The 27,086-nt window shown below is 40.9% G+C and overlaps 1 protein-coding gene across 1 annotated transcript in view; it reads left to right on the top strand.

The window, feature by feature from the left end:
* TMEM132D (transmembrane protein 132D) overlaps nucleotides 1–27,086 on the top strand; it is a 242,444-nt gene that overhangs the window by 178,646 nt on the left and 36,712 nt on the right. Inside the window, exon 5 of the mRNA XM_030501888.1 lies at nucleotides 21,597–21,740. Coding sequence (XP_030357748.1) covers nucleotides 21,597–21,740 — 144 coding nt within the window. The remainder of the gene's footprint in view (nucleotides 1–21,596; nucleotides 21,741–27,086) is intronic.

Raw genomic sequence — 27,086 nt, 5'->3', positions numbered from 1 at the left:
TAAGTAGAGCATTAAAGAAAACAGCACTCAAGATGATGCTGTAAAATGTGCTTTAATACCACAATCATTTATTATGTTCATGTTGTATCTTCCATAATAATAATGAATTTGAAAGCAAATGTTTATGCAACATAAAGCTAGCTTAAGGCAGACTTTAGAGTTTAGAAAGCTCCAAATGCTGTTCAGAGTCTCTCACAGGCACTTAAAAACCTTAAATTCTCAGTGTAGGATTTTTTTCAGCGAAATCTCTTCCTTTTCCTCCATGTCCTCTACCTGGGTGACAGTCCTTCCCTGAGGTGGGTGAGAGATGAGTATTTTTATGACTTGAAGCTTTGCCTCTTCAACCTCTGTGAAAGCCTTAGGTCCTACATGAGTCCCAGAGTACTCAGCAGCCTTTGGTCTGATGTCTCTCAGGAAGCCTGGGTGGTGTTTTGGTGGCTTTGCTTTAATAGGCTGTATCTGTTGAAGGCTTTAATAGTGCTCTCTCTGCTCAACAGTGCCTGCATTGCTACCAGATGGACATTCCCAGGGCCTCAGATGGTTGGGAGCCTTTTATAATACAGATTGCATTTGGCCAGAAAGAGAAAAATATGTGAGGAGCTTCTTAATATCACTTCAGAGATGTGTCTGTCTCATTTTGGCTTTCCCTTTTTCATGCGTGCTAAAGCCATTTCTGTTTCTTTGCTTCCATAACTCCAAACTGAGCTCTAAAGTTTGTACCTTGCTCACTATCCAAAGTCATAATCTGTCACCCCGCTGGCGTGTCTTTACTGTTTAATTTTGAGAGCAGGCTATGTGAGAGCAGTTGGATGTAAAATGAAACCATTACATTAGGTATGAGGAAAGCTTAGGTGCAGGTATAAAGTAGACTGTCTGAGGTAGAACTCAAGCTTGTGTTGAATTTCAAGAGGTTGAAAACTTCAGGAGAGGAGACCTCATTCTCCTTTGCTATTGTTATAAGGTGAGCCAAGCCCTCCACCCAGTTGTGCAGTCTGCTGGTGAACGTGTAGTAGATGTCTTTTGAGCCTGACCTGTACAGTGTAAGTCTGTTGTCGCTGGTGTAAGGGAATATGGCTGTAGCTTTTAGTGTAGGAGATCTACAGTTCAGTAGCAATTTTGTTGGTTATGATAGTGACCCTCACACACATTCCTCTGCCAGTTTAGGAAATAACTGAACGCAAAGTTTATCCCAGAATAAATTGGAATTGGAGAGTATGAAAAAATTCTCTGCCCAGTTGATCCATTTGTTGTAGTCCCAATACTTTGGTCCTTCTGGCAGGGCAGCCTACCTAACAGGACATGACTGGTAGGAGTTTTTCCTGAAAACATCCTGTGAGATCAGGGCTACAACTAAGAGAGGACTTTGGGTTAGAAAGGAGCTGTATAAATTTAAAAATTCATGTGCTGCTTTCAACTCCCACTTGACTTTCCTGGGGCTTCAGCAAGATGCTTCTGATGCTGGAGAGGAGTGAAGACAGATAAGTTTCCCATGTCAAATATTTCAGTCCTGATGCTGAAAGAATATGTCACCATAAAGCTATATTGACAATTAGCAAAACCCCTGCCTCTCCCATATCAAGTCTTATTCAGCTGAATGGCAATGGATTATATTTTGTATAATGAGGCATGATCTATCCCAAGTATTTAGCATAAAGGAAAACAATAAATCATTCTGGAGTTGTCAGCATAAGACTTGGATGCTTTAGCTTAGGTAAATAAACAGTGCCTCATTATCCTCAGGAGTTTGTGTGAAATCAAGAGGCAGGAATTGTATTATTGTGTTTCCAATGGTTGATAATTATTTTAAACCATTGGAGTGAATAGGTTTTAATTCATTTGTACCTCCCTTTTGTCTGCTGTTGAAGAAGACTTGAGAAATAGCCACGCTTGTAAGCACTGCAGTGTGCCTGGCACTGATAAATGTATCAAACTCTATTATGACTTTATCTGGGAAACAGATTTTGATAGCTTGCTAGGATTTAGGTCATTGGATAATTCAGTGCAAACTGCAAATCTCAACACTGTTGACAAAAGACAGAGCACAAATAGGCAGCACTTTCTATAAATCCCAGACCTGTAAGTAGCTCTCTTTTCACAGATTTGTAGTAAATGTCCTTGAAAGCTATCCAAAAAAATGAACACCCTGGGCCTAGATTGGCAGGTCGGCTTTTCAGATTTGTTGCATCCATGTTTTTCCTGTAAGACGTGGTGTGAAAGACCTGCTCTATAATGGAACGTGAATCTGCACAGAATACGAACTTCCTAGCAATCAGATCTAACCTCCTCCAGTATACAAGGTGAATTCTGTAATTAGTAGGGTTGTGTATCTCCCAGACTTATTTGTCTGGGACTCAAGTAAATTCTTGCTACTCGTCTTTTTGGATGTTAAAATCCTGAAGTGAGAGACTGAGATGCACCTCAGAAACCCAGGAGGCTGTTTGGTTTATGTGGGGAGAAGACAGGAGACAGGGAAATTGGGAACATCAAAAGGAAGGGTAATCTTAGGTGAAAGGAGACATACTTTTCTTTCTTTTTCTTTAGCTTTAATTTTAAAAAAATCAAAAAAAAATTGAAAAGGAAAGGAAAAAAAATATCCCTCAAACACAGATAATCCAGTAGTTTCCATCTTCTGAATAGTGACTTCTTGAGCCTTTCTTTCAGAGGCTGGTCATCTTTTCCATGCTAGGAATAAATTTTAAATAATGTATCTGATTTCAAAGTTTCTTTCCTTTTCGTTTTTAGAAATTTGGGTCTAGTCTAGCTTGAAACACTCCATGACAATAGAGAAGTGACATATGTCACACCTATAAAGAGAGTGGAGACCAAGTGACAGTGGTCATGCTCAGATTAATCTAAGTCCTGGTTCTGGCATGCTTTAGTTAACACTCATTTAATTCAACTGTGTAACACGTAGGGAAAAAAAATCTTTGTCAACCTTAGCACCCTATTCCACCAGCTGTAAAAATTCGCAACACAGACATTATGTGTTTTGTCACTTAAACACATACCTGCAGTTTATTGACATTTTAATGAAAATCAAGAGGATTGATACCTTTGTGCAACTTCTGGAGGTAGGTTTGAAGACCTGTGGATTTGTAAAGCAAGCCCTACTCACTAATCTAAAGTCTTAGATCTCTTACCTTAGCAGAGGTAGAAGACTGTACAGAGTTCAGGTGTCACCTCTTAGATATAACTATGGTAACAAGGGAAGAATTAAGATTTGTGTTCTTCCGATGCACATTTTGCCTAGAGTTAATAATGACCCCCATGTTGGCAGCATTTAGTACTCCCAAGCAATTACAGAAGGAATTGAAGGAAAATGAAGGAAGGCAAATAGGGATATTGACACTGCTAATTCAGGGCATCAGAGACCAGCTAGGAAGGAAATTAAGTCCTCCCGTGATACATGGGAGAGGCCGAAGTTCAAATTCCACTCTGTGCCTTCTTTTCTAAAGATTAAAGATGGATAGGATATGGCCTGGCCCTGTTTACCTGCAAGGGCCTATTTCAGCCTCCTTAGACCCCTTGTCTAGCAAAGGGAAGAGCTGGGCAATCATGAACCTGGTTTGGAGATGCGGATGTGCTGAGCTGGTGGTGAGCACTTCGGAGGTCACGCAAGTGCTTGGGTGTCTCTTCTTATTTCTCTGCAAGCTGCTTTTCTGATTTAACTGCTCAGTGCTTCTCTGGCCATCTTGGTGAGGAATCTCCATCCCATCCTGTCCTGTCTGGTGGCCCAGCACTCATCAAACCCGAAGCTGAGCCATTTCAGCTAAGTCAGCAGAAAACTCGCCCAATAAAATGCTCTTAACTCTGCTGGCTTAGCAGGACCAAATGGTCAGCACAGGGGCTGAGAATCAGGAGAGGGGAGGGCGGTGGCAGCCAGGGTTTGCATTCCTCAAGGAAGCTGTGTTGTGTTCCTCTTTCACAGTCTAGTAACATAAAACTTTGATCCTGCTAGCTTCTGCAGGAAAAGTGCTCCCAGGCTTCAGCTCTGCCTGTTCACTGCCATCCTTCAGCTCTGCCTGTTCATTCACTGCCATCCATCCTTGGCTCATGTTTCTCCCTTTCCCAGCAGGGATATCAGATTCATGGCTTCTTGTCTAAATCACAAACCATGAAGTTTTCATCCCCCTATCCTCTGAACTGCCATGGAGCTGATGAAATGTTCCTGTCAGCATGCTGGAGCTGGAGTCATGAACAAAATGCCCCATCTAACCTCTGGCATGATGCTGCTCTAACTACAGCTGTAACTTCTGCACACTGCAGTACATGGATATACTTTGTGAGATTCATTCCACTTGCAAGGAAGCAAAGCTCAGCTCCAGCATTCTTCCTGGCCAGCTTTCAGAGACATCCATTTCCAATATGAACATCCCCTCCTCTTTGAACAGCACTCTCTGAGGGGACATTAAATGTACTGCATCTAGATCTGGTAAGATGGTACCAGTACTAGTAGATTTTAAATGCTTTGTCACTGTGACTTAATTAGAAATAGATGATATCTGTTCATTGTGAATGAGCTTCTCCCACGGATCTTTGCTTTCTCTTTGGTCTGGCGTGGTAGCTTAGCAAACCACGTTTTGTCTAAAGCTGCTGCATGTCTACTTGTAGTCTTTAGCAATCATAAATATACCTGTTCCTGCTTAAAGTCTCCGCATACCACCCACACATGGACTGGAAAAGAGAGGAGATGATGTGAATACAGATTAAATTCTATGTTAAGTATTACTTCTCTGATTGCAATTTCTGGTCCTCCTGATGAAGTGGTCTTTCTGTTTCATTTGTGTTGTCAACGGGAATGGTTTGAAAATTGCTCTGGTGCGAAGGAGAGCAGGAGGAAAACATTGCTCTACGGTAAGCACTTTGAAAGAATGTTTACACCCAGAGCATCGAATTAATTTCCCCAAAGAACAAGCTGAGTTGATCAAAACCAGAAATGATCATTGGTTTTGCACATATTTGAATACAAATAATTTCATTTCAAAAAGTCTTTAAATGCAGCAACTCATGGTTATTTCCACATTTCCTCAAGCACAACATAATTATGTTCTTAGGCTCCATTTTCTTATTTTTGTTACCGTAATTGGGAGTTAACATAAATTGAAATAAGTTATAGCATCTTTTCTCTGGGTGCAGGCAGGTGCAGAGGCAGCTCAGTGACTGGGCAGAATCAGAGCACAGCTTGAGACCTGATGTTGCCCATCTTAGTTCACCGAGGTGCCAGCCAGTAGAGCAGCAGCACATCATTCTGTCTTCATTTCTGTTTTAAAATGTTTTCTGCAAAGCTTTTGATTCTCAGTTGAACTCCTTCAGGAATCCTAATGGAAAAATAGTTGAAAGCTTCAGAATCTCTAGAAATCCTGCCAGATCTTCATGTGTTCTCAGAAATTCTTTAGCACTTGTGAGAACTGACCATCACCAGCTTTTGGAATTCTGCAGGGACTATTTAGCTTCTGGCTGGAAGAGATGGTAACGTGTGTTGGAGAGAGACACGTGCCTCCCATATAGCCACTCTGGTCATGCTGCAGTAGTGAAACAAATTGTCAGATGGCTGATGGTCATCCAAGACTCAGTTCACATCCTCGTTACTGGCCAGTTGTGACTGGGAGCACTGAGGGCTGTGCTTGACCCCCAAGATAAAAGAGCTCTGGGTCACCCTGCAAGCTGTTCTAGAAATAACAGTGATGGCTGGCAGAGATGCTGTGCTCATGCTGAATGTGGGCAGGCAGAAAATGCACAAAATAACAGAGACTTCAAGGGATCCCTGAAGCACGAGAAGGAAGCAGGTTTTAAAATGCAAGATTCCATCCATTTGTCACAATGTGATAGTTTGCAAAGTGATGCTGGCACTTTGCATTTTACATACTATGTCTCACCCTTTATCCAAACAAAGATTTCAAGGGAGTTTGTAAGTACTGACAATATCCTCTCTCCATAGGCAAATGTGAATCTTATTACAAGGAAGTTAAAGTAGAAACTGACATTTTCAAAGCAAGGATAAAATTCCGATGTGAATGGTTCAAGTATGCCACCTAAATTCATGTCCAGACTCTGAATTATAAGGAACCTGATCACTGGAAGTGGTCAGCACACAATTACAAGGCAGCTCACTTGTGTTGAATTTTAATGGAGTAAAGTCACTTAATTAGGTCTGTAAGTATGGATTTAGGTGAGTAATGGCACACAAGTTTGAGAATGTTGTGCTTTGGCTTGTCCAGTAACCTTGCAACAAATGTGCGATGCTGCTGCAGCCAGGACTCAGTGTGGTTAAACACTCATCTGCTCCCAAAGCGACAGAGTCAATACGTTTTTGGTATTTTTAATCATAAAGCTTCTTGCAGGAAAGGCTTCTCTCTGGCCAGAGAGAAGAAAAATAAAGTCATCATACACATATCATTGTATCAGCATCATTCATTATCTCAGCATAATCAGAAAGTACTGTAGAGAGAGCTATTCCAGATTTTCATTAGTCAGGAAAAGAGATGAAGTTCTTGTCCCCAATAAAAGATGAAGCTCTGTGCATGTCCTAACTTAAACGTTGTCAGTAGTTTCAGTGAAGTAGCTGAAAATCAGGAGATGAAAAATGGCCATCAAAATAGTATTGGGGAATCATGCGAGTCAGATGAGGTGATGTGAGAGCAGTAGTACTAAGAGAATGGGGTTACTTGTCAGCAGTGTTCAGGATACTGGAGACAGTATTTTTGTAGATGATGATGTAGAATAAAAAAAGCTCTTCTAGGATCTGTTCACATAGTTGTGGAAAAGCAGACTTTTAAGGTCTGAGCATCAGAGTTTAATATGAACAGAATCTCTGAACAGGGAGTTGACAGTGTTAACAAAGGTAATATTAGATTTGAATGAAAAACTTTGTACGGTTAATTAAAAATCAAAGCCACAGTTATAATAGAAGTAATTATCCAGGAGTATTAAATCAGTTGCAAGTCCAAGCCTGTAAAAGAATTAATCAGGAATAATTTAATATTTGATATTGAGGGCTTATATTTTCCACTAATGCCAAAGTCCATTCCATTAACCAATACAATTCTTCAAGTCTGTCAATAAAATGAGTCCCTGAAAGCAGGACAATAGATGAAGAAGTTTTAATTCTGCTTTTAAACTACAGTTACAGTAAATAGAGTACTGTTTCTATCTAGAGAATCTCACTGGCTAAGGACAAAGATTTTTCTGATCCATTTCCCCGTGTCCAACAGGGGCTGATAGCAGATGCCATGGGAATGATATAAGAGCAAAAGAATTTGCTTTCAAGGATGCGTAACTCAGCATGTTTGTGATTTGGAAGTGTGATCCATTTCTTTCTTCCATTAATTTATTTGATTGCTTTTAAATTGCAATGGAGCTCAATCCATTCAAACATTCCTGTTTTCTGTGCAAGGAATTTCATTATTAGCTACATTATGTGGAAAAACATCATCTTCTGGGTTTTTTTTGAACCCTGCCGTCTGGTAATTTTCCTCTTTTGTGATACAAGACTACGATTCTCTGGTCTTGGTTCTCTTTCACCAGACCACTGATCATCCCATGGATCTCACTTGTAGCCGCTTTCAGTCATCTTTTTTTTCTTGCATCGCCTTTTTAGCCCTTTTGGGGCCCTTCTCAAATAATTAAAGGAGGTTAGAAAGGGAAAGCAAAAAGGACGATTTGCTTTATCTGAAGAGGGAATTGAAATGCTGGGGACAGTGAGGAAAATTCCTAATGCAGAAAGCAGAAAAGCATAAAAGAAGCATTGCATGATGGGGATATTGTGGTTACCATCTAACCACTGATAAGTTATCAGTGCAGCTCAGACTAGATCTCACTAAAGTCACTGCAAGCCATCACAAGAACTCTGATTCTTGAAAACAGGCTTTTGTTGAGCAAAACTGTCATTTTATCAATGTAGGTCAGGAGCTTTGTGCAGCTTTTGGCTGCAGGGCCCCTGGCTTGTAGTAAATTCCAAACAAACAGGAAAACCTAAGCAAATAAAAGCTAAAGTCAGATTGTTTCAGTCCCATGTGTCTGGCGGCACCTTGAAGAAGAACCAAGCTTTTATTGCTGTCATCTAAAGATTTTCTTCTTTTTTAACCCAATAAATAAGCTTGTCACAATCCAGTACTGAGCCTACTGCAGCCATTTATCAGCTTGGCTCCTGCAGGAGCCAGTGTCTGGAGGCAGCCTGTATAGCTGGTAACAGGTGATAAATGGTCACACCAGGCTCAATGTTGGCATCTGGAGGCAGTTATTTGTCAGACAAGAGCTTTATAATCCTAAAAGGCTCTGTACCTTCCCCTTCCTTCCCAACAGTAAACTTGCCTCTGAACAAGTTGTCTGGAAAACACTCCTTCCTCATGCATCTCTTTCTTAATTTTCAAAATTCACAAAATACAGTCAGGACCTTGAGATACTTGTAGTTGCATTTGGTTAAGATTACAGAATATCATATCACAGTAAGACAGATGATCTGTTAGTTGTCAGGGTTACACTCACTAAAATCAGTGAGAATTTTGCTCTTGAAGTCATCAGATACAGTATGAGACCCAGTCCTTTCTAGATGCCTGACCCTGGAAACAGCCTCCTGTGCAGTTATCTAACACTACAAATAAGAGCATTTATTGTCAGTGTGAGTGTTGCAGCCTAGAACTGTTCAGGTTCACAACTTCATAATCATTATAGAGTGACTAGTTCTTAATATAGTACTTTATCTATATGATTTTTTTCTCATACTTGAGAAGAAGCTGAAGGAAGAAAAGGAAGCTGTTACTCTTGGAGTGACATCAGAAGAATTACTGGATACAGATCTCTGTATACATCAGATTAGGAAAATACTTCAAATGTCCTGGGTACAAAATACGTAATTTGATGTCCAGATTTATTTCCTTAAGGACATTGGACTGACACTAACATAAGTTCTCTACCAATCATCCCAGAAGGATTAGTCATTAAGCAATAGTTGCAGAATGTACAATATTATCTTAAAGGCATTGAATCTACAGCATGCATGTTCCCCAGGATATTATTACAAGACCCTTCATGTCTTTTTTCTAATGGCTTTTTGGATTTCCTGCTTTCAGCCTGCCACAACCAGCTTTACAAGTGTCCAGCCGCTCCTTTTCTCTGTTATTAATTTTTTTCTACTGCAAAGCATTTCTGATCACTCACTCTTCTGTCTGTCTAACCGCTTCTTAAGTTTATTGCTTTTCTGTGGTGCTGTTAGGGATTTTATTTCCCAGTTGGTATTACTTTTTAACTACTCATGTAAATCTGTATTGGTTTAGATTCATGCAGAAAAAACAATTTGTCACAAATCTGCAAAGGCTAAATGATCAAAGCAGAGCTTGCGGGCTCACTACTTTCTATCTCTGCCTACTTTATCAGACCTAAAAATATTCTGTCTTCATTCAGATTCTTATACTGCCCTGTACTGTAGCCTTTATGTATGGCAGGGAAAATAAACGTATGAGTCAGTTTCTTGGCATGTCTGTAAGATCAGCAAAATTGCACCCATTTATATCTTGCAAAGGGTCTGGCAGCAGTTGTCACAGGCTAATCACACAGAAAAAGTTCTAAATTAGTAGTGCCACTAAAATCCAGGCACTAAATACCGTTATGGGCATGGAACTTGTAACTGGGGAGGGGTTTGGAAATAAAAGTTTGGTTGCTGTGTCATATGAAAAATTAATAAATAAATATCAAAATCTCTTTACCAAGATAAGAGGTAAAGAGATGTAGTTTTGGGATCCTCAGCTGTAGACATGGCAGTGTTATAACCAACAGTATGTGTGGATAAAAGGCACTTCCCTACTTTTGTTCCTAGAATTGCAGTGTTCATGCACTTCTTAACACATGGTGTGACCCAGCGAAGGGATGAGTTTACCCACAGTGGCAGGAGGGTGCAGCCTCTGCAGGCAGGGACCAGCATCCTCACCCCAGTCACTGTCAGGGATTTTTTTCTAAGGACATACTGTGACCCAAATTCTGTCCTGGGCATCATGACGTCCTCACGAAGGTCATGATCACATGTCTCAGAGCAGACTTTGGCCCCATTCGCCAGATGGGAGCTGGAACATCGTATTTTTTCTGAATGTCCCTTGTGTTTATTTTTGTGTTTCTGTTTAAAGTTCAAATGAAGAGCTAATTACTGACCCAGCAGAGCCCGATGGCTGCAGGCTTCCCTGCTGCTCACCCTTAGTCTGCTCATGAATGAATTTTTGGTTCTGGGGCAGGTTTCCAGGCCCCTGTGATGATCCCGATTTAGCTCAGACTGCTTGTTGTTTGACATTACTACATACGAATGTGCTACAAAAACTACCAAGGCCAATATTGACGGAAACTTTGGAATAGGCAACTTAATCGCTTCTCCTCTGCACAGTGACCAGGAGAACATGACTTCTCTTATTCCTTACAAAGTCTTTCTTCTCTTTAGAGTCTGAAAAAATAGTTTGGTCCTTGCTGTCTGTCTCTGCCATGGGAGCTTACAGTAATTACCAGATTGGGACAGATTTCATCCTTGCAAATCTGCTTTTTTCTCACTGTCACTGCATCATTTTCACCTTGTCTTCCCACTGTGGTTTGTACATCATGTATGTTGCTATCAGGGTTTTCCATGTGTAGCAAGAGGAATGGGGTGGCAGAGCTCCAGAGATGCTCCTGGCTTTGCAGCTGGCTCTATGGTGGTTTGGGCAGCTCTCCTAACCTTACTGCTTCTCAGGTTTTGCCTCTGGAAAACTTCAGGGATGACAGCAGAACTTCTAAAATGATGAGAAAATCAAGTCAGCGTTGATAAATGTGTTAGGATTGCTGTTATGGTAGACAGTGCTAAATGGCTTTCCCGTTGGAGAAGTACTTTGTAGACATGGAGGGAACTGGATCTCTCTATATATTTCTAAACACCGTATGTGCACCTTGATTTACCTGTTTTGCTGACAGGTCTTGCTTGACCTCACAGAATTAAACCAAAGTTGTGAGAGATGGGAGAAGAGGAGCAAACCTGTCTGTTCAAGACTTCCAACATCCTGTAGTTCCTGTGGGAGAGCTGAATTTTAAAGAAGGTTGTGATGTAACTAGCTCTGCAGGTGTCCTGGGAAAAAGCACGGATGGGCTGGTGACGGAGCTGACTGGTAGACATTAAAAGCTGGGAAAATGGTTGGAGCCGACAGAGCATATAGCGAGGATGGGGCAAAACCATCATGGGCTTTGAGGTGAAAATGAGGTATTTGCATTGTGTGCCTGGGTTGTGGAGATTCTGACGTCCAAAAGACTATGAAGATGCTGTGTGCTTGGTGCTTGACAAGCAGCAGAGGAGGAGAGGCTTCTGTCGAGATCCAGAATAAGGAGGGCTGCATCTGCACAACTGCCCACATCAGGCAGGCTTCAGATGGGTCAATGCAAACACAAAGGAAACGGGAGTCACCAAGGCAGGTCCTGGAGGTGGTTTGGTATGTGAAAATAATGGAATGTTTCACAGCAGGGCTTCACCATAGGAGCAAAACTGCACAAGGCACTGGCAGGCAGACCTCAGCAGGTGCGTCATCACACATTGCAAGATGATACTGAAGTAGTTTTCAGGTGTCAATTTGTTGGTAGAACAATAGAAAAATCTAAACTTAATCAGAAAATAAAACATGGACTCTCCTTTTGTTCCATCTGTTTTGCTTATCTCAGGGGACTCTGGTGGGGCCTGATTCCCACACAGCCTTTTACAGAAAGCTTGTTCCCTAGTACCGTAAAGACACATCATTTACACCTCTGTGATATGTACTAAGAAATATTTTTCCAAGGAAGCTGATGTAGTTGCTGTGATCACTGAGTCATTTGTACATTCGTAATCTAGAGTATCAGAAATTCCAGTCAGTGCAGAAACAGGCTTCATCCCACGTGTGATTATGTGGGAGGGAGGGAGCAGATAATGGAGTACGAGAGCAGTGTGTGTGAGCAGGGAGGTCTCTGCTAAAACAGCTTCAGTTTTCAGCTGTGCCCAGTGTCCATTGCAACACTGGCTATATGTACCGTATTTTGCCAAGTCCTGTATCCCTTAACAAGGTGAAGTGGCAGAGCACTTTACCTGTATTTTCTTTAGTCAGTGGCTAACCTGCCCTGGAGAAACTGAGAGTCCCCCTCCTTTCTGGCCCTTTCCCCATTCTCTGCCTCAGATTGCTTCCCAGTCCCATCTCCCACCCTTCCCAGACTCTGCTTTCTTTCATCTTGTCACTTGCTGGCTGTGACAGTGCTGAACTGTGATTGTGGCCAGAGCAGACAGTGAGCACTGGGGCAGGAGGGAGGGCCTGGTGGCACGGAGCCATGCTGGTCACCTACCCCAGGGTCACCCACTCTAGGAGCAGCAGTGGCCACAGGAGGGGAGAGGAGCAGGGTGTGCAGGCAGGGGAGAATGCAGGTTTCATCGCTGTCTGGCTCTGGGAAGCAGAGAATGACAGAAAAAAACCCCTGTCAAATGTCTCTGCTGGATATTTCTGCATCCCAAGGGTTGCTCTAACCTGCTCCGTGTTGGCCAGGCCCCAAGGAGCTGTGTGGCAGATGGGGATAGGGTTCCATGTCCCTTAGTATTCCCTTTTGACCACTGAGCTCACAGCATGATGTGGAAGATGGGGAGTATTCATGTGCAGCTCATAGTACAGCCTGGGCATGACAGCAGAAAGAAGAATAATTAAAAAACCCCAACATATTATGCAAGGCAGTGATTTGGTTTGAGATTTTTCATGCTTCCCTCCATGAAAACGAAGCTGTTTCAGTCACTTTGACCCCAGTCATTCTGGCTCTGCTACACATCGCACCAAATATTTGCTCTGCTAAATTGCATTGCTCAAGTCTCGTTGGCATCTTTTCTTTGAAGTGATATCCTAGAGCTTTCATTTTGTTGCTGGAAATCCCTACATCACATCCCATAGTCCACTCCTTACAGAGCTCCACAACCCCTGCAGGCACCAAACCTCTGCATTAGGCTTCCTAACTGCAGGCCTGAGAATCAAAAGAGCCTTCACACTGGCACATCAATCCAGGAGCTGAGATACTGACCCCATGTGTGAAATTCTGATTGGGTTTAGCTAATTTTGCATGACATGTCCCTACCAGTCTCTCCAGTCTCAGCAATTCAGAGGCATCAGACACAGTGTATTCATGTACCTTAGGCCAGATCTCCCAGCTCTGCTTCTTTGAAAGGTCTTCCTTTGACAGACATGCCTTTCCCTCCTGCAATGATGTCTAAAAGCAGCCTGCTCAGCAAAAGCAAAGAACTCCTCCACAAGTTTGTTTTGTTTGTTTGTTTGCTTGTTTGTTTGCCTTTAAGAGCAAACCTTGTTGATTATCAGCTAAAGCAGTCTGTCTAGAGACCAAAATCACGCATGCACACACAGCTTCATGGAGTTACAGTTTGGAGCCTGTGAATTAATTAGCAATTTCTCTGAAGAACCGCAGCCTGACAATTCACAGACTTATAGCTCTCTGACTTTGATAAACAGAGAACGTACATGACAGCTTCCTGGGATCATGGTAGCCTACTTAGCGCTGCAAACCACCAAAACACCAAAGGAGGACTTGCCAGAAGTATGCTAACACAACTCCTAAATGTTAGACATCAAAGCATTAAAGGACTTGCCGAAAGTATGCTAACATAACTCCTAAATGTTAGACATCAAAGCATTAAAGGGACTTTAAACATGAGACAAATTAGAATTTGCATTGACTCTACAGCTAGAAGGAACTGAACTCCCATGGGAGGACTTGGTTCCTCAGCTATCTGAGCATCAAGAAAATCCAGTACAGCTTGGGTAGCTTACTGGTAATGTTACAAACTGCCCCATTGCTAAATAGCTCATTACCCTCTCTAGATAGTTTGTGTGTGTGGTGCTGGCTCCCAGAAATCCTTAGCAGAAAGTACAGGCTTAAAGTTACACACTTCTGCTTTGGGAAGTCACTGCTGAAAATGTTAAAACCTCATGTGCCATTATCTCAGCAGCAGGGCTGTAAAGAACACCTCGCACCAAAAACAGGGACAATGTCCTACCACCCTGACTTTGCTCTTGCATTGCCCTGTTTCACCCTAAAGAAAACTCACCTTTTATTAGGTGGTTCAGCAGCTCGAGCTCAGCTCTGAACTATGGACTGGACACTGCACAAATGCCCCAAAAAGATCCCTGGTTTGAGCACTGTAGATACATGAGACAGACAAAGGCAAGGAAAAGAGACACAACAGGCAAAGACTTTTTTCTCTCCCTCAGAGTGAGGTGATTTATTTCCTGGCTTTTTCATCACTTAAAGATGTGGACCACAATAACAGGCAGTGTCTGCAATCCAGGATCGCCTGGTCGTAACACCATACAGATGTGAAACAAGCCTGAGCCACAGCCTCACTTCACTGAGGCAGATACATCAGCACCTGGATTTTGCTTCTAAGATGCGTTTCTTTCCTTCTTGAGCTTTATACTGAATATCACAGTCTGTAATGAGAGACCTCTCACTGCTGGTCAACTTGTTAATGATCCCACTTTTCCTTTGTAGGGCCTACCTATTATTTGTCCCTTCTCCCCCTGTTTACTACACACAGCAGTGTCTTACATATTTAGCTTTTATTTCTTCCTCCTCAGACTTAACAGTGATAGATTCTATCTATACAGAGATGAAAGTTCATTAGTAAGAATATAAAATAGCCAAAAGGCTTTGCAAAAGTTGACTGTCAGATTAAATACAATTGGATATGTTTCCTGAATGTCTTGTGTGACAGTAGGAGGAGCAGACAGTCTCTGATTATCCCATGTTGCTCTTTCCCTACAGCAAATCCAGCCATTGGCTTTTCTCTCTTTTTAACTGGAAATTTGTGATTGCTGTGCTTTACATGTGTATGTGCTTTCATTTCACTGCTCGCTCTTGCCAAATCTGCTCACTCCATAAGCATTGACTGTGCCCCAGTGGAGGAGGAGCAAGAGCGTGGCTGAAGGTGAGTTCCCCCATTCTGTGGCAGCCTGCGCTTTTCAAAGAATCACAGACTGAAGAAGAAAGAATGAAATATATATTCAGACACTGATTGTGCCACCCATTACTTTCTAAACAATGGGTTTGCAATCACATTTTGCTATTAAAAAAAAAAATCCATTTTTCCCTCCCTAGCAGCTGTGTCGAAGACTAGGAGTCAGCAGGTAGAGCTATCCAGAGAAACACGCATTTGGGGTTCTGTTGATGGTCCTTTTTAACCTTGTGTCAGCACATCTGATTGTGGAGCTCTCTTGCCTGTACCAAGGAAAAAGGAAACTGATTAAGTAGCAAGTGCTTAATTTAAACGTGATTAATTTGCTTTTATATCTCCCTCCTCTCTCCCATTCGCAGTGACTTCACGTTTCACTCTGCACAATGAAAGGTGCACACATTAAACAGCAAACTTGGAAGTTCATGTCAGTCTTTTCACATTTTCGCATTCAGGCTTCTTATAATTTCTCATACTTTTGCAGTATTTCAACTTGTACTTGCAATTCTTCTGTCTATATTAAAGGCCTCACAAATTATTTTGTGATATTTCTGGCCACAGTTACTTTATTCTTTTAGACACAGAAGAATTGCAGCTAATTTTTCAATGTTTTTATTTTTTTTGTGCATCTTAAAGGCTTGGAAACTACAGGGCAAATAAAGAAATTACAATTATATTTTATTTATTTCAAGCTGCTTGCAAGCTCAGAGCTGACAATAATGTTCTACAACCAAAGAAATCTGCTTTGGAGCATTTTCAGCTTCTCTGCACCACCATGTATCTAGCCCTGCCAGCTGCTTCTAAAACTTGTATTTCAGCTGCCATAATCTTATCATTAAAGGTGGATTTAAGCTTTAAGAACCCACGAACAAACCTTTGTACTCGCAACCAGAAGCTGGGAGATGACTCTGCATTTAAGGTGCAAGCTCAGCTTTACTCCAGCGCTGGGTACTAATCCAGTATAAGCGAATGTCAGACAGTGTGAACTCGCAGCATCTCCTTCAGAGAGATGCATCTACTTGCTTTATTGTTCAGCTGCTGCTTTCTGACTTTTCAAATCCCTTCTATGTTGTTGTTTTTGTTTCTTGTCCTTGCAGTGGCAACATGAGGAAAAAAGCTGAATTTGACCACATCCATGAGGATGTCAAGCATTTAGACTTTATTGGTTTAGAAGCTTACTAAATTTAAACAGAAGCATTAACATGGCCTTAGGCTCTCTTGACAGTTATAAACTCTTCCTTGGGGGGATTTCTGTAATGCTTTCTAATCAGCTTAAGGAGTTAATTAAACAGCTGTCACTTAGCTTCTTAATTCTGAGACTTGATGCTAAATAAGATTTGAAATTAGTTATGCATGACTGAAGCATGGATTCTCTGATATAAATAAGATGGCTGCTAGCTGAAGGGGAAGAAAATCTAGGCCTTTTTAAAATAAATAGTGGAAGGATTCAAGGTGGTGCTCTGGAATAATGCTCTACAGCCTGATTAGTAGAAAAAAAAGCACAGGAAAATAAAACATATTAATGAGTGCCAGTGGGATGGATTTTCAAGCAGCCATTCATTCCCATTTGGTGGCATGCTCTGAACTTCAGGAGATTACAGTGATTATTTTATTCTGTTCCTGATTGCCGCCTGTACGTAGTAAACCCAAAAGCCAAGATTCCTATTGAAACAAGTAACATGCTTGATTTTACAAGTTAGATGTTTTGCCTGCAAAAATACATTCCATTGCTGTAATAAAAAAATGTAACTGGAGATCTCTGTGCTACAGAACATGTATTATAGTGTTGTGGGGACTTTTTAATACATTTTTCTTGTGTATTGTAGTAGGACAAGTACTTCTCCTCTGAAGGGTATGAGTGTTGCAGACGGAGTGATGCACTTCACTCACAAGAAAGAAGCAGAGTTGTGTTCTAAAGTTCTTCTCAGAGGCGAGTTTAGGTGCGGCTGGATCCAGACTTAGTCCCAGACTTGGTCAGTGGTTCATGTCTAAAGGATTATATATGTGCAATTGATCCTGTCTATCACTTAGCTAAGATTTCAGAGTTTCAGTGCGCTTACTCCCAGTTCACTTACCGATTATTTGACGTAATAAGGATTCTCTCAACCTCGAGGAGTAACCTTGAGAGGTATCCCTACTAAAGGGGAGATCCTGGTGTGCAGGATAGGTCCACAGGCTGTGGGGTGTCCACTATTTATGAAGTAAGATGATTGACTTATAGTCATATTTGCATACCAGCCATACTTCAGTTGGCTCAGCTGTTGAGTAAGTTTTATGGTCCTTAGCTGTTGTGTTGTATGTCTCCCTGGAGCCCAGGGCAAGCTGGATGCAACCACCATGACCACCACTGGTGGCTGTTGCTCTCGCAGAAAAGGGAGGAGCACACCACCAAACCGAGCTGCAGATCAGTCCTAGTTGTTTTGAGGAAACATGTCTGCAGGTCTTCTTTGAAAACAAGCTGGTGCCTCACTCATTTCTGCTTGTCGTTTTGTGAGGTTTCTGAGGTCTAACAGGGGTTCACCATCAAAATGATACGTGGAATCATGCTAAAATGCTTTTGGAAAAGGGGGCAAACAGTTAGTACTAAACTTTTCTTTGTCTTTTTCTGATTTGGGGCCTCAAAGCCAAGCATGAGTTAGTCATGTATTTGTTTCTTTTAAATATTATTAATACAAACATTGGGAGATATTGTGTATATACAGAGAGAATTAGGGGAAGAAAAAGAAATTCCTTAAGATTTGTAAAGATATTGTTAAAGTCCTTTCTTTCGCCATAGGAATTATAAGGCAAAATACGTGCAAAAGAAAATTAAATTGCAGGGAAGCTACCAATTAAAATTTGAAAAACTAATAGGTATTCAGTTCTGCATTTCTACTTAAATAGATGATTACTGTGTACATCTTCTGAATATGTTTCTGCCAGAGGGCTTAATATGCTCAGTTATTTAATATGAATCTCTTCAGTAGGTAAGGAACACTTACTCCAGAATCTTCTTTAAACTATTACTATTTTTTTTCACGTGGTAGCAATATCAGAATAAATATTACCTGAGCTTCCATTTCTATTACATGGAGAAAAATGTTTTTCTCTGATTCTTATTTCATTTTAGTACTTGGGAGGATCGAATTATAGAGATATGCTACATAATAGTTAGAGAAAATTCAGCATCTTTTTAATAACTGCTCAGGGAATCAACTTCTGGCTGCTAGAATATTTGGCTATAGCTTTGCAAAAGCATAGCTATTCCCATCTTGCAATGCCCTGACATCGTATCTCCTATAATCTGTGTTAGTTATGGATAAAGAACATAATATTTCTTCAGAAGATTCCTTTATCTCTTAAGCAGCAAAAAGCAACACTTTTAAATTAGTAACTATATAGATTTATAGCATTTACATGCTGAGACTCTGAACTGTAAATCTCTGCGTAGCTAAATAAGTATCATGTTTGTTTCCTCAAAATGAAATAATTTTTATATGGTTTCACCATGGGAACACTAGGCCCTTTCTAACCATTAAACAAATGGCTGAAGAAGTGGTTTACTCTGCTCCTGATGTCTAAATAGGTGTAAATGGTTATTATGCCTCAGTGTTCAAAGGTGGGATGTAGACTAGGTGCCTAAAGAAATCATCTTCCACATCCATAGATGCAGAGATACTGCAGACAGAATGCACAGCTCAGTTATTGTAGTGTAGGTTAGCATACCTTCAGACCATCACAGGCTGGCTTTGCCCTTCTTTTACTTTAGAGAGGTATTGGGTACATTTGTTTTCTAGGACTGGACAAGTAGTTGCTGATAGGAAGGCAGAAAATTTGTATGAACTCCAGGCATTGCTTCCTGCCCCCCACCTTCCTCATTTCTTTTGGGGAGAGAGGGGACAAAGACTGGTTTGGAGAGTTTTATGGCTGCCTAAGAATCAGCAGTGCTGTCACGTGTGATAGAGACTGTGCACAGTTCTGGCAATGCTTTGCTTCTGAACATAGATCTAGAACATGGATACAGACAAAAACTACAAAACTTTGAATCTGGAATCCTGGAATCTGAATCTGGAAACAACATATAAGTTTGCTTCCTTACCTTACCTTAGAATCAGGCATGAATACACTCATCTCCTTGCGTTTAAATACTGTCATTAGAGTAATTGTGGTTATTCACACAATTAGGTGAAGCACAGATCTGTCAGACTGCAGCGGCACATAGAAGGCTCAGAGGCAGGACCTGAGACCGTGTTACTGAGCTTTGCAGGCAACTGAGACTCTGGACATGCAGAATTAGCTGTGGATTAGATGTGCTGTGCACATGCTTTTAGAAGGTAGCAGAAAAGGAAAGCTGGGTAGTGATGGTGAAGCAGCAGATGGCCTAAGTAGCCTAGTTTTTCATGCATTGCCATAAAGTGGCAGGAAACAGGTATGTTAGGCTGCAGTCTGTATTATGACTGTCCAAAACTAGCACTTGGAAAATTCAGAAACTTGAAAGAAATTCAGGAAGCTTGTGAGAATCATTCTCAGTTACTAGCTCTTACCAGGGGAAATTACATTTGCCTTTGGTAAGCAGACCTCATTAATCACACTGTTTCAAAGGCTTGATTATTAAACTTCCCATTGCATTATAAAATAATTGCAAGGGTCATACTGTAATGTATCACTGCAGGAAGAAAGCTGTTCCTGCGTGGGGGCGCAGGTTTTTTAAGCTTAGTACAAGGTGCGAGTAGCTAGGCATGTGGTATGGCCTCAGATAGTCCCAATGAAATGAGATTCATGCCCAAATGTTATCAAAATCAGGACCTAATGCTAGGATTCTGTAATTATAGTGGATGCTTAATAGCGCTTGTTCTGTTAAGCTGAAGCTGCCTTCATTTGCAGCTCCATGGAGCCTAAAGGAGAGTGGCAGAAATATCTAAATAACCTGCATGCGGAAACTTTGCTGCAGAGCCCAGATGAGAAACAAATAAAAGAACCTGGAAACTTAATTACAAATCTTTCTGAGAGCTCAGTTGCCTGAATAATATATTCTCTACTGAGAACAAATGTACACTCAAGACAGAAAGGCCTTACGGTACAGGCAGATATTCTCACCTTTGTATGAATTATGATTTCAAAATATCTGAAGGGCTTTTGTGCTGAGGGAGGGAGAGGACTTTCTTCTTAAGTTCTCTTTTTGTGAAATTTTATTTCACCCTCCCCTGAAAATCACGTTGAGGATGGGGCAAAGCAGCTATCAAAAGACGAGGGCTTTTTTTCTTTCTTTCTTTAAATATTGCTTTGAGTCTGAATAAAGTGTCTCTGTTTCTTTAAGTAATAGGAAAAGGTCTTTTTGATCTGTGTCTTTTACATGAGGGAAATTTCAGCTTCTCTTTAGCCCAAGAGGCAGTAGGGGGAGTCATCTTCTTCTGGTAACTTGGTTTCAATCTCCCACTTTGTTGTCTTCCACAAGTGAAATCAGGTCATTCTCAGAGCTCATAGCATGAGCTATTTAGATAATGAGGAGTTAGCACTTGGGGGGCTTTGGAAGCTTTTATTTCACAAGACCCAGCTGAAATCAAGGGCCTCTTGTTCTATGGAATAGTCTATGGTTCACAGGCACGGTTCTCAGTAGCTCAGAGACTTTTCCAGGAATGAGCAGTATCTTGCAGTTAGGAGCCGAAGAATTCAGGCACCAATTTGTGCTCTCTGTTGTATCTTGGCACAAGCCAGTGGTATCTGCTGTGTGAGACTGATGTGACATCCAGGTAACTGAGAGCACTGTTCAGGCTCATGCTCTTCATATGATCAGAACTCAGTGCTTTTAAATTAGAAGTGATAAATCAAACAGAAGGAATGCATTTTGCAATAACCATCACAACAACGATGTACCAGAGACACAGGTCACAGCAGAGCTCATCTTGTTTAAAGAGCCCAGGCCCTTCTCAGCATCCTTCCTTTCTTGGAGAGAATGTTTTTGCATGAGAGTCATTTACACGTAAAGAAATGGTTGTGAACAAGTGCTTGCCCACCATTAGCCAGCAAGAGCCAGGATAATCCTAGAAAACCTGGTTCTTCGCAATCCTGTGGTACATACAGTCATTTAACACAGGACCAGAATGGTGGCAGTCTTAAACTAATTCCCTAATTCCCAAACCAGACTTGTTCCCTAACAATTACACATTGTTTCTTTGGTCTAAATGTTGACGGTATGTGTCCAATAGTGTCACAGAATTTCAGTATTTGTAGAAAACCTTTCAGAAAACAGTTTTGTGGGTTAAACAGCAAGACTTAAGACATTAATTTTATGTGATCATTTAGGTTATTAATGAGCTGCTAAGGATGGAGATTTCACTATTGCTAGATGCAAGGTACACCTTGTTTATGTGGTGCAGGGTCATTCCTCAAACGTTGGGTTTCTCTGATACTTGATGAGCATTCATGAAATAGCAATTAGGGCATGACAGATATCTTAACAGGCCTGAATCAGAGCTGGGAGTTTGGTTCCAGGATCGAAGGGAGGAAATTTTTCTTTCCTGCCTGCTGCACTTGGAACAGTTCTTGGCATAGCCATTAGAAATCAAAGTGAATTTGAATTTAGGTGGTACTAGTGAATGAATAGCAAAATACATTAACCAAAGAGGCTTTTTTTTTTTTTGTCTCTTAGGAAGCAGAGATCCTGAATACAGCTATTCTGACTGGAAAAACGGTGGCTGTCCCTGTCAAAGTGATCTCCGTGGAAGATGATGGCACTGTGACTGATCTTCTGGAATCTGTGGAGTGCAGATCATCAGATGAAGATGTCATTAAGGTAGGATCATACTAGTCTGATCCATTACACAAAGACAGAGGCCCTGCAAACCAGTGCTGCTCTCTAATGTGACAAGTTCTTTCATCTTCCTAACTGTTCTACTGCTGGAAGATGAAGGTTTATTGTCACTGTTAGGTACAGATTGGTTCGGTGGAGCAATAAAGAAAACACAAAATCACACATTTTTCCTCCTGCATGTGAAATACTTGGAATTGTCTGTCACTTCTCACTTTTAAACTATTTTCGGAGTTCACTCTACCTTTGCCTTTTAGTTTTCAGCTATATGGGCTGTGTAGGACTGTTGTCAGCTCATGTTCTAGAGAAGAAGGTACCAACTCTGAAGTTGGTTTGCCATTGGAACAGGAGTTGTATGGATCAAAGTTTGGGTCTTTTCTTGGTACTGACCCAGTAGTGTGTTGAAAACAACATTAGCTTTAAATTTGTATTTTCTTTGGTCACAATAATTGCTACTAGGGTGTGTCACAGGAGACATGTTGGCTGCCAGTCCTGGACTGGGAACTGCTGGGTAAGACATTTGACCAGTAGATTTACTCTGTACAACAGCTCTATAGCCTGAACTTCCTTGAAATATAAATGACAGGCAGTAAGATACTGCTGATCTTAGTTCTGACACAGAGTATGTACATTCCTAGTCAGTTGCGAGGAGAGAGCTTGCAGGAGTGTCTTTAAGAGCCTTTTCATTACTGAAATCAAATGGTCAGACTGGATCCTCAGGAAGATTGCTGCTTCTTGAAACTTTCAACTTGTATCAATATTGCTGCTAAAAGCTTGTAAGAAGTCCTGCATATTCCTACTCAGCTTGGTTAATGGTTAACACACCTTAATGGTAGTGGAAGGACATGGTCAGCAGCGGTGATTGTGGGAGATATGGTAGAAAGTGTTCCAGCGTAGTGACAGAAATGTTGGCTTGCCTACAGCAGCTTTTCTCTTTTCACAAACTCATCTGTGTCTGTCACTTGAGAAGAGAAAGTGAGAGACATGGCTACAAATGAAAGTTAAAATGGAATGTTTTTTAACATAACCAGCATGTCGCAAAACCATTACAAATACTACAGGCCACCCCTCCAGCTGCTGGAAATCCCTGTTATCCCATTAACTTTTGCGAACTGCACCATATTGAGGACTTGGCCTTTGTGAAATTTGCCTTAGCCTGGAGCTGACTGGATTGCTAAGCTTTCTGCCTGTTATGGTAGTTCATTTTAATTTGGATTCAAACAGCTGAGAGTAGTGTTTAGCTTCAAAGCAAGCCTCCCTGGGCACCGTCACCTGAAAAAGACTCTTCCTAGTCACCATTTTTGCCTTTGCAGGGAAAGATGGGTGTAGGTGCTTGGTTGTTACTGTCATATGGGAAACTGTTGGGGGGTTGAGACATACCTACAGGTTTAGTAACTTCATGTCACAGAGGGAGCGATAACTTGGAGTGGGATAATTGAAGAATAGAGCTCAGTACAGGTTTAAAGGATTTTTCTTGTGGTATCTCTATACAGTTTGGGGTTTTTTGGTCAAATGCAATTTTTACGTTTACTGGGCTTGCTTTAAGTAATTTCTTCATGATAGTTTCTTCTACACAAGATGAACCCGAGCAATTTCAAAGTCCATCATTTTTTATGTTTTGATTTGAGAACCTACTCAGGGTTTCTATTTCTCTGAACAGGCACCATGTTGGTATTTTCTGATTAAATGTGTCTGTCTAGCTGTCTTAAAAGAGACAATTTTTTTGCTTCTATGAAGCCCTTTTGAACCTGATAAATCAGCCACGTATAGCAAACTCTTAGACTGAATCTAGGTTTAAAAACAGAAAGAAATTAATTGGGGTCCTTGTCTTCCCTGTGGAAGTTAATAGACTAAGTCTTCACTCACTAACTCACTCATTAACTAACTTTTTAGGTTTTTTAACTCTATAAAAAGAATTTGAAAGCAAATACATCATTTGGAAGATACTTTTAAAGTCAGTTTTGTTTTCCAGAGTTTTATTTTATCAGAATTATTTGGCATGTTCATCGGATGTTTGTGCAATGGTTTTGTCTGGTATAAATCTACAACAATCTGTAGGATAAATATGCTCAACTCTAACCCTGGCAAGGAAATTAAAGTTGTAATACTGCTGAAGCGAATAGCTAACACTGGTTGTAAGTACATGAATATACCAGTAAAGGCTCGTGTGCTTAATATTATCCATATATGTACACCATTGCACAACAATGGTAATGATAGGCCCTATGTCAAAACAGAAAATCACTAGTCAAAGATCAAGATGTTCTAGGCTTCTGCAAACAACCCCTAGAGTTCACTCCTCTGCAGTAAGAAGGCAGGTTTGAGCTGCAATAACTTGAGTTTAAAGGGAGCTCTTAATTGAAAACGTGTCTCAGAGTTTCCAGTTTACCTGCTCGGTTTCACTCCAAGCCTTTTTCACAGACATCTTATCTAATGAAGATAAAGATACATAATTACTGGCCAGCCTTCAGCATGCAACAATAATTAGAGTTTCTGTTCTCTGGGAGTTAGAGTACTGAATAGAAAATGGAAGAAAAAGTCTGCTTAGGATGCCCATTGGAATATAAAGAAAGATTAAATTTCTTTGTGTCTTTCCCGTTGCTGTTTTTCAATGCATCTGTCATGTAGCATCTAATAGATTGATTATGTCTTCGTGGCTTAGCTTTTATTCCTATTTCCTTGGTGTTGATTAATGATGAGTTTAAGCTCATTTTCCTTGCAGAATGAGGATACCTCATTTGTCTTTTCGTTTCAGGGACCACATTTATTTCTCAGTTCTTTCATCTGAGACTTCAAAGATCTTTAAAGAGCTGGACCAAATTCTGCACTAACTTGTTTCCTGCCAAACTTGGTTGAATAAGTCAGGACAGAATTTAGTCCATTGAAACAATATTTTTGTTGACAAATCAGTATCTGAAATTACTTGGTCCATCATGACAGAGTAACCACACACACACAAAAAAAAAAGGTGGAGGCATGTCATGGGCTTTGTTCCACAAATGAGGAATCCAAGACACAAAGAGGTCAAAGTGAGAATTTTGAAGTGCTGTGAAGAGATTCTGACCATTGAAGTAGATGGTAAAATTCCTACTGACCTCATGGAAAAGAGATTGGTGAGCAGACTTTTTTTGTTGGGTTGTTAATATGGATCACATTCTCAAGATGATTTAAATCAAGAATGAGGAGAGAGGAAAAATCAACATCTTTTAATCTATCATTTTGAAAAGACATTCCCATTTCAAAACGGCCATTTTTTCAAGGCTCAACCAAGCCTAAAAGTCTCCAAAGCAACACTTTCCAGTGCTTTAGGTTTCCAATTTGATAAGTTAATTGAAAACCTTCATTTTGGTCGTCCTGAAATGAAAACTCCTTTAGGTTCATTTTGTTTGATTAGTTAACTAAAAATTCCAATTATTCTCAATGTCTCTGTCCAGAAGCCACTTGCCAGAAGTAACATAGCGAATGGCGCTAATGCTGGGAACGGGATACAGTTTCTCTGGCCCTTTTATATAATACACTGTTTCAAAATCTGTGTGTTATCCAAAATTGTGTGATTTTCTAACAATATACCTTTAGCTTATTTCCTTCTAGAGCATCTTGTTCCTTTCTCAGATCTCAGATAAGGGTGCAAATGGGAGGCAAACGTACTAACTTCTGTCTGTATTACAAGCAAACTCCTGGGGGAGAAGGAGTGAAAGGAGGGTTGTGGCTTCTGGTATCTCTTGCACAACCTGGGACTTAATGATGAGCCATGGGGCTGTGTTGCAAGTGCTGGGACCATGCAGGATGTTATGGTGTGGCTTCTCCCTCTGAATTCCCGTTTCCCAAAGCTCTACAATCAGTTCTGGCTCTGGGACATTTGACAGGCATTTTTGCCTGTCCTCTGCAGCATCTCATCCTTCTGGCTTTGGATGAGGAGTGAAGCAGTGATGTTTTTTCCCTGCTTGCTGTTTATCAAGCAGCTGTAGAGTTACAAAGCCAGATTGCTCCTACATGATAGGAAGTTACTGCTGATGGAGCAAAGGGTTGGTACCCGCTTTGTTCTGTTCACTTTGGACTCTATTAGAGGGGATAACAATGCACCTGGCAACTTGTAGAATATTACTGCAGGCTAATAAATCTTTCAATAACACTTAGTGTGGTTTTATCAGTGGCAAAATACCTTCTTTTTAAACAAGTGACAGACTTTACGAAAACTGAAGTGTCAGAGCATTTAAAATAGCCTTAAGCAGACAGTGTTTTAAAACATTAAACTTTTAACAGCTGTTTCTTTTCTTCCTTACGCTGGTGCACTTCAGGGGAAAGTTGAATTCTTCTAAAGTCAGTGGAGTGACAGAGTAAAAAAATCAAAAGGAGGAGATAATTGAGTCCAGGATTTTATCTGCTCCTTAGTTTAGCCTTGGCAGTTCCAGTGCTGCAGATTTCACAACTGTATTGCTAGTGGCAGTCCATTTGATATTCTTTTTACAACACATTCTTAGATGCATGTGATTACACAAGTTTTCAGTTGCAGCTTTTAACTGGAAAAGAAAACCCTCACGGCTGCAGGTCAAAGGCCTGGGGCCACAAAACGGAAGTACTGCAAAGATACACAAGAGAATATGAAGAATCCCAGTTTCCCTGTGATCTCTGGAGGATAAGCCAAGGTGATAGTGACTGGAGATGTATGTTATGGCCTGATGGAGTCTAACAGCTCAGCTAGTCAAAGGGAGAAGCCAAGTAGTCACGCTTCCCTGGTGCTTGCTCTAGTGAATTGGTGGAGGGAGAAGGACAGAAGGAGGAGAAAGCATCCTGCAGTGGGGCAAAGCAAGTGGAAGAGGAAGAAGAGTAAGGAATAGCAAGCCCCTGTTTCAGAAGCAGTGATCTATTAAACCAGCTAACCAGAAAGTGCAACATCACATTCAGGTGAGGTTGTCACGTGGGTTTTGTTGCTCAGGGTTCAGAAGACCCAAATAGAAGGAACAAACAGATGTAATCAGCATAGTTTGTTGAATGATCTAAAAGAAAATACTTTCCCATCAGCAAATGGTATTTTGTCTAGATTGAACACTCGCCTAGAATATGGTTGTGTAGGGCTGAATTTTGTAATGGGAAAATAAATCTCTGCCTTGAGGGCTCAGTGAAGATCAAGTTCATGCCATGTTTTTCCACATTATAATGTGTTTTCTCTCACCAGCTGAACTGCCTTGTTCCATCCCAAATAATTTTGATCTGTCTTGAAACAAACATTTGATTTAAGTCAGCAAATGGATGTTTTTATTTTCTGCAATGTCCAAACATTTCATTCTGATAGAAAATGATGAAATCATGTCCTGTCATTTCAATTCAGTT

The sequence above is a fragment of the Strigops habroptila genome, chromosome 11, assembly GCF_004027225.2.
Source record: "Strigops habroptila isolate Jane chromosome 11, bStrHab1.2.pri, whole genome shotgun sequence".
In the NCBI taxonomy this organism is placed as follows: domain Eukaryota; kingdom Metazoa; phylum Chordata; class Aves; order Psittaciformes; family Psittacidae; genus Strigops; species Strigops habroptila.
Note: the sequence above shows the minus strand (reverse complement) of the source record. Positions and strands in the feature narration are given on the sequence as shown.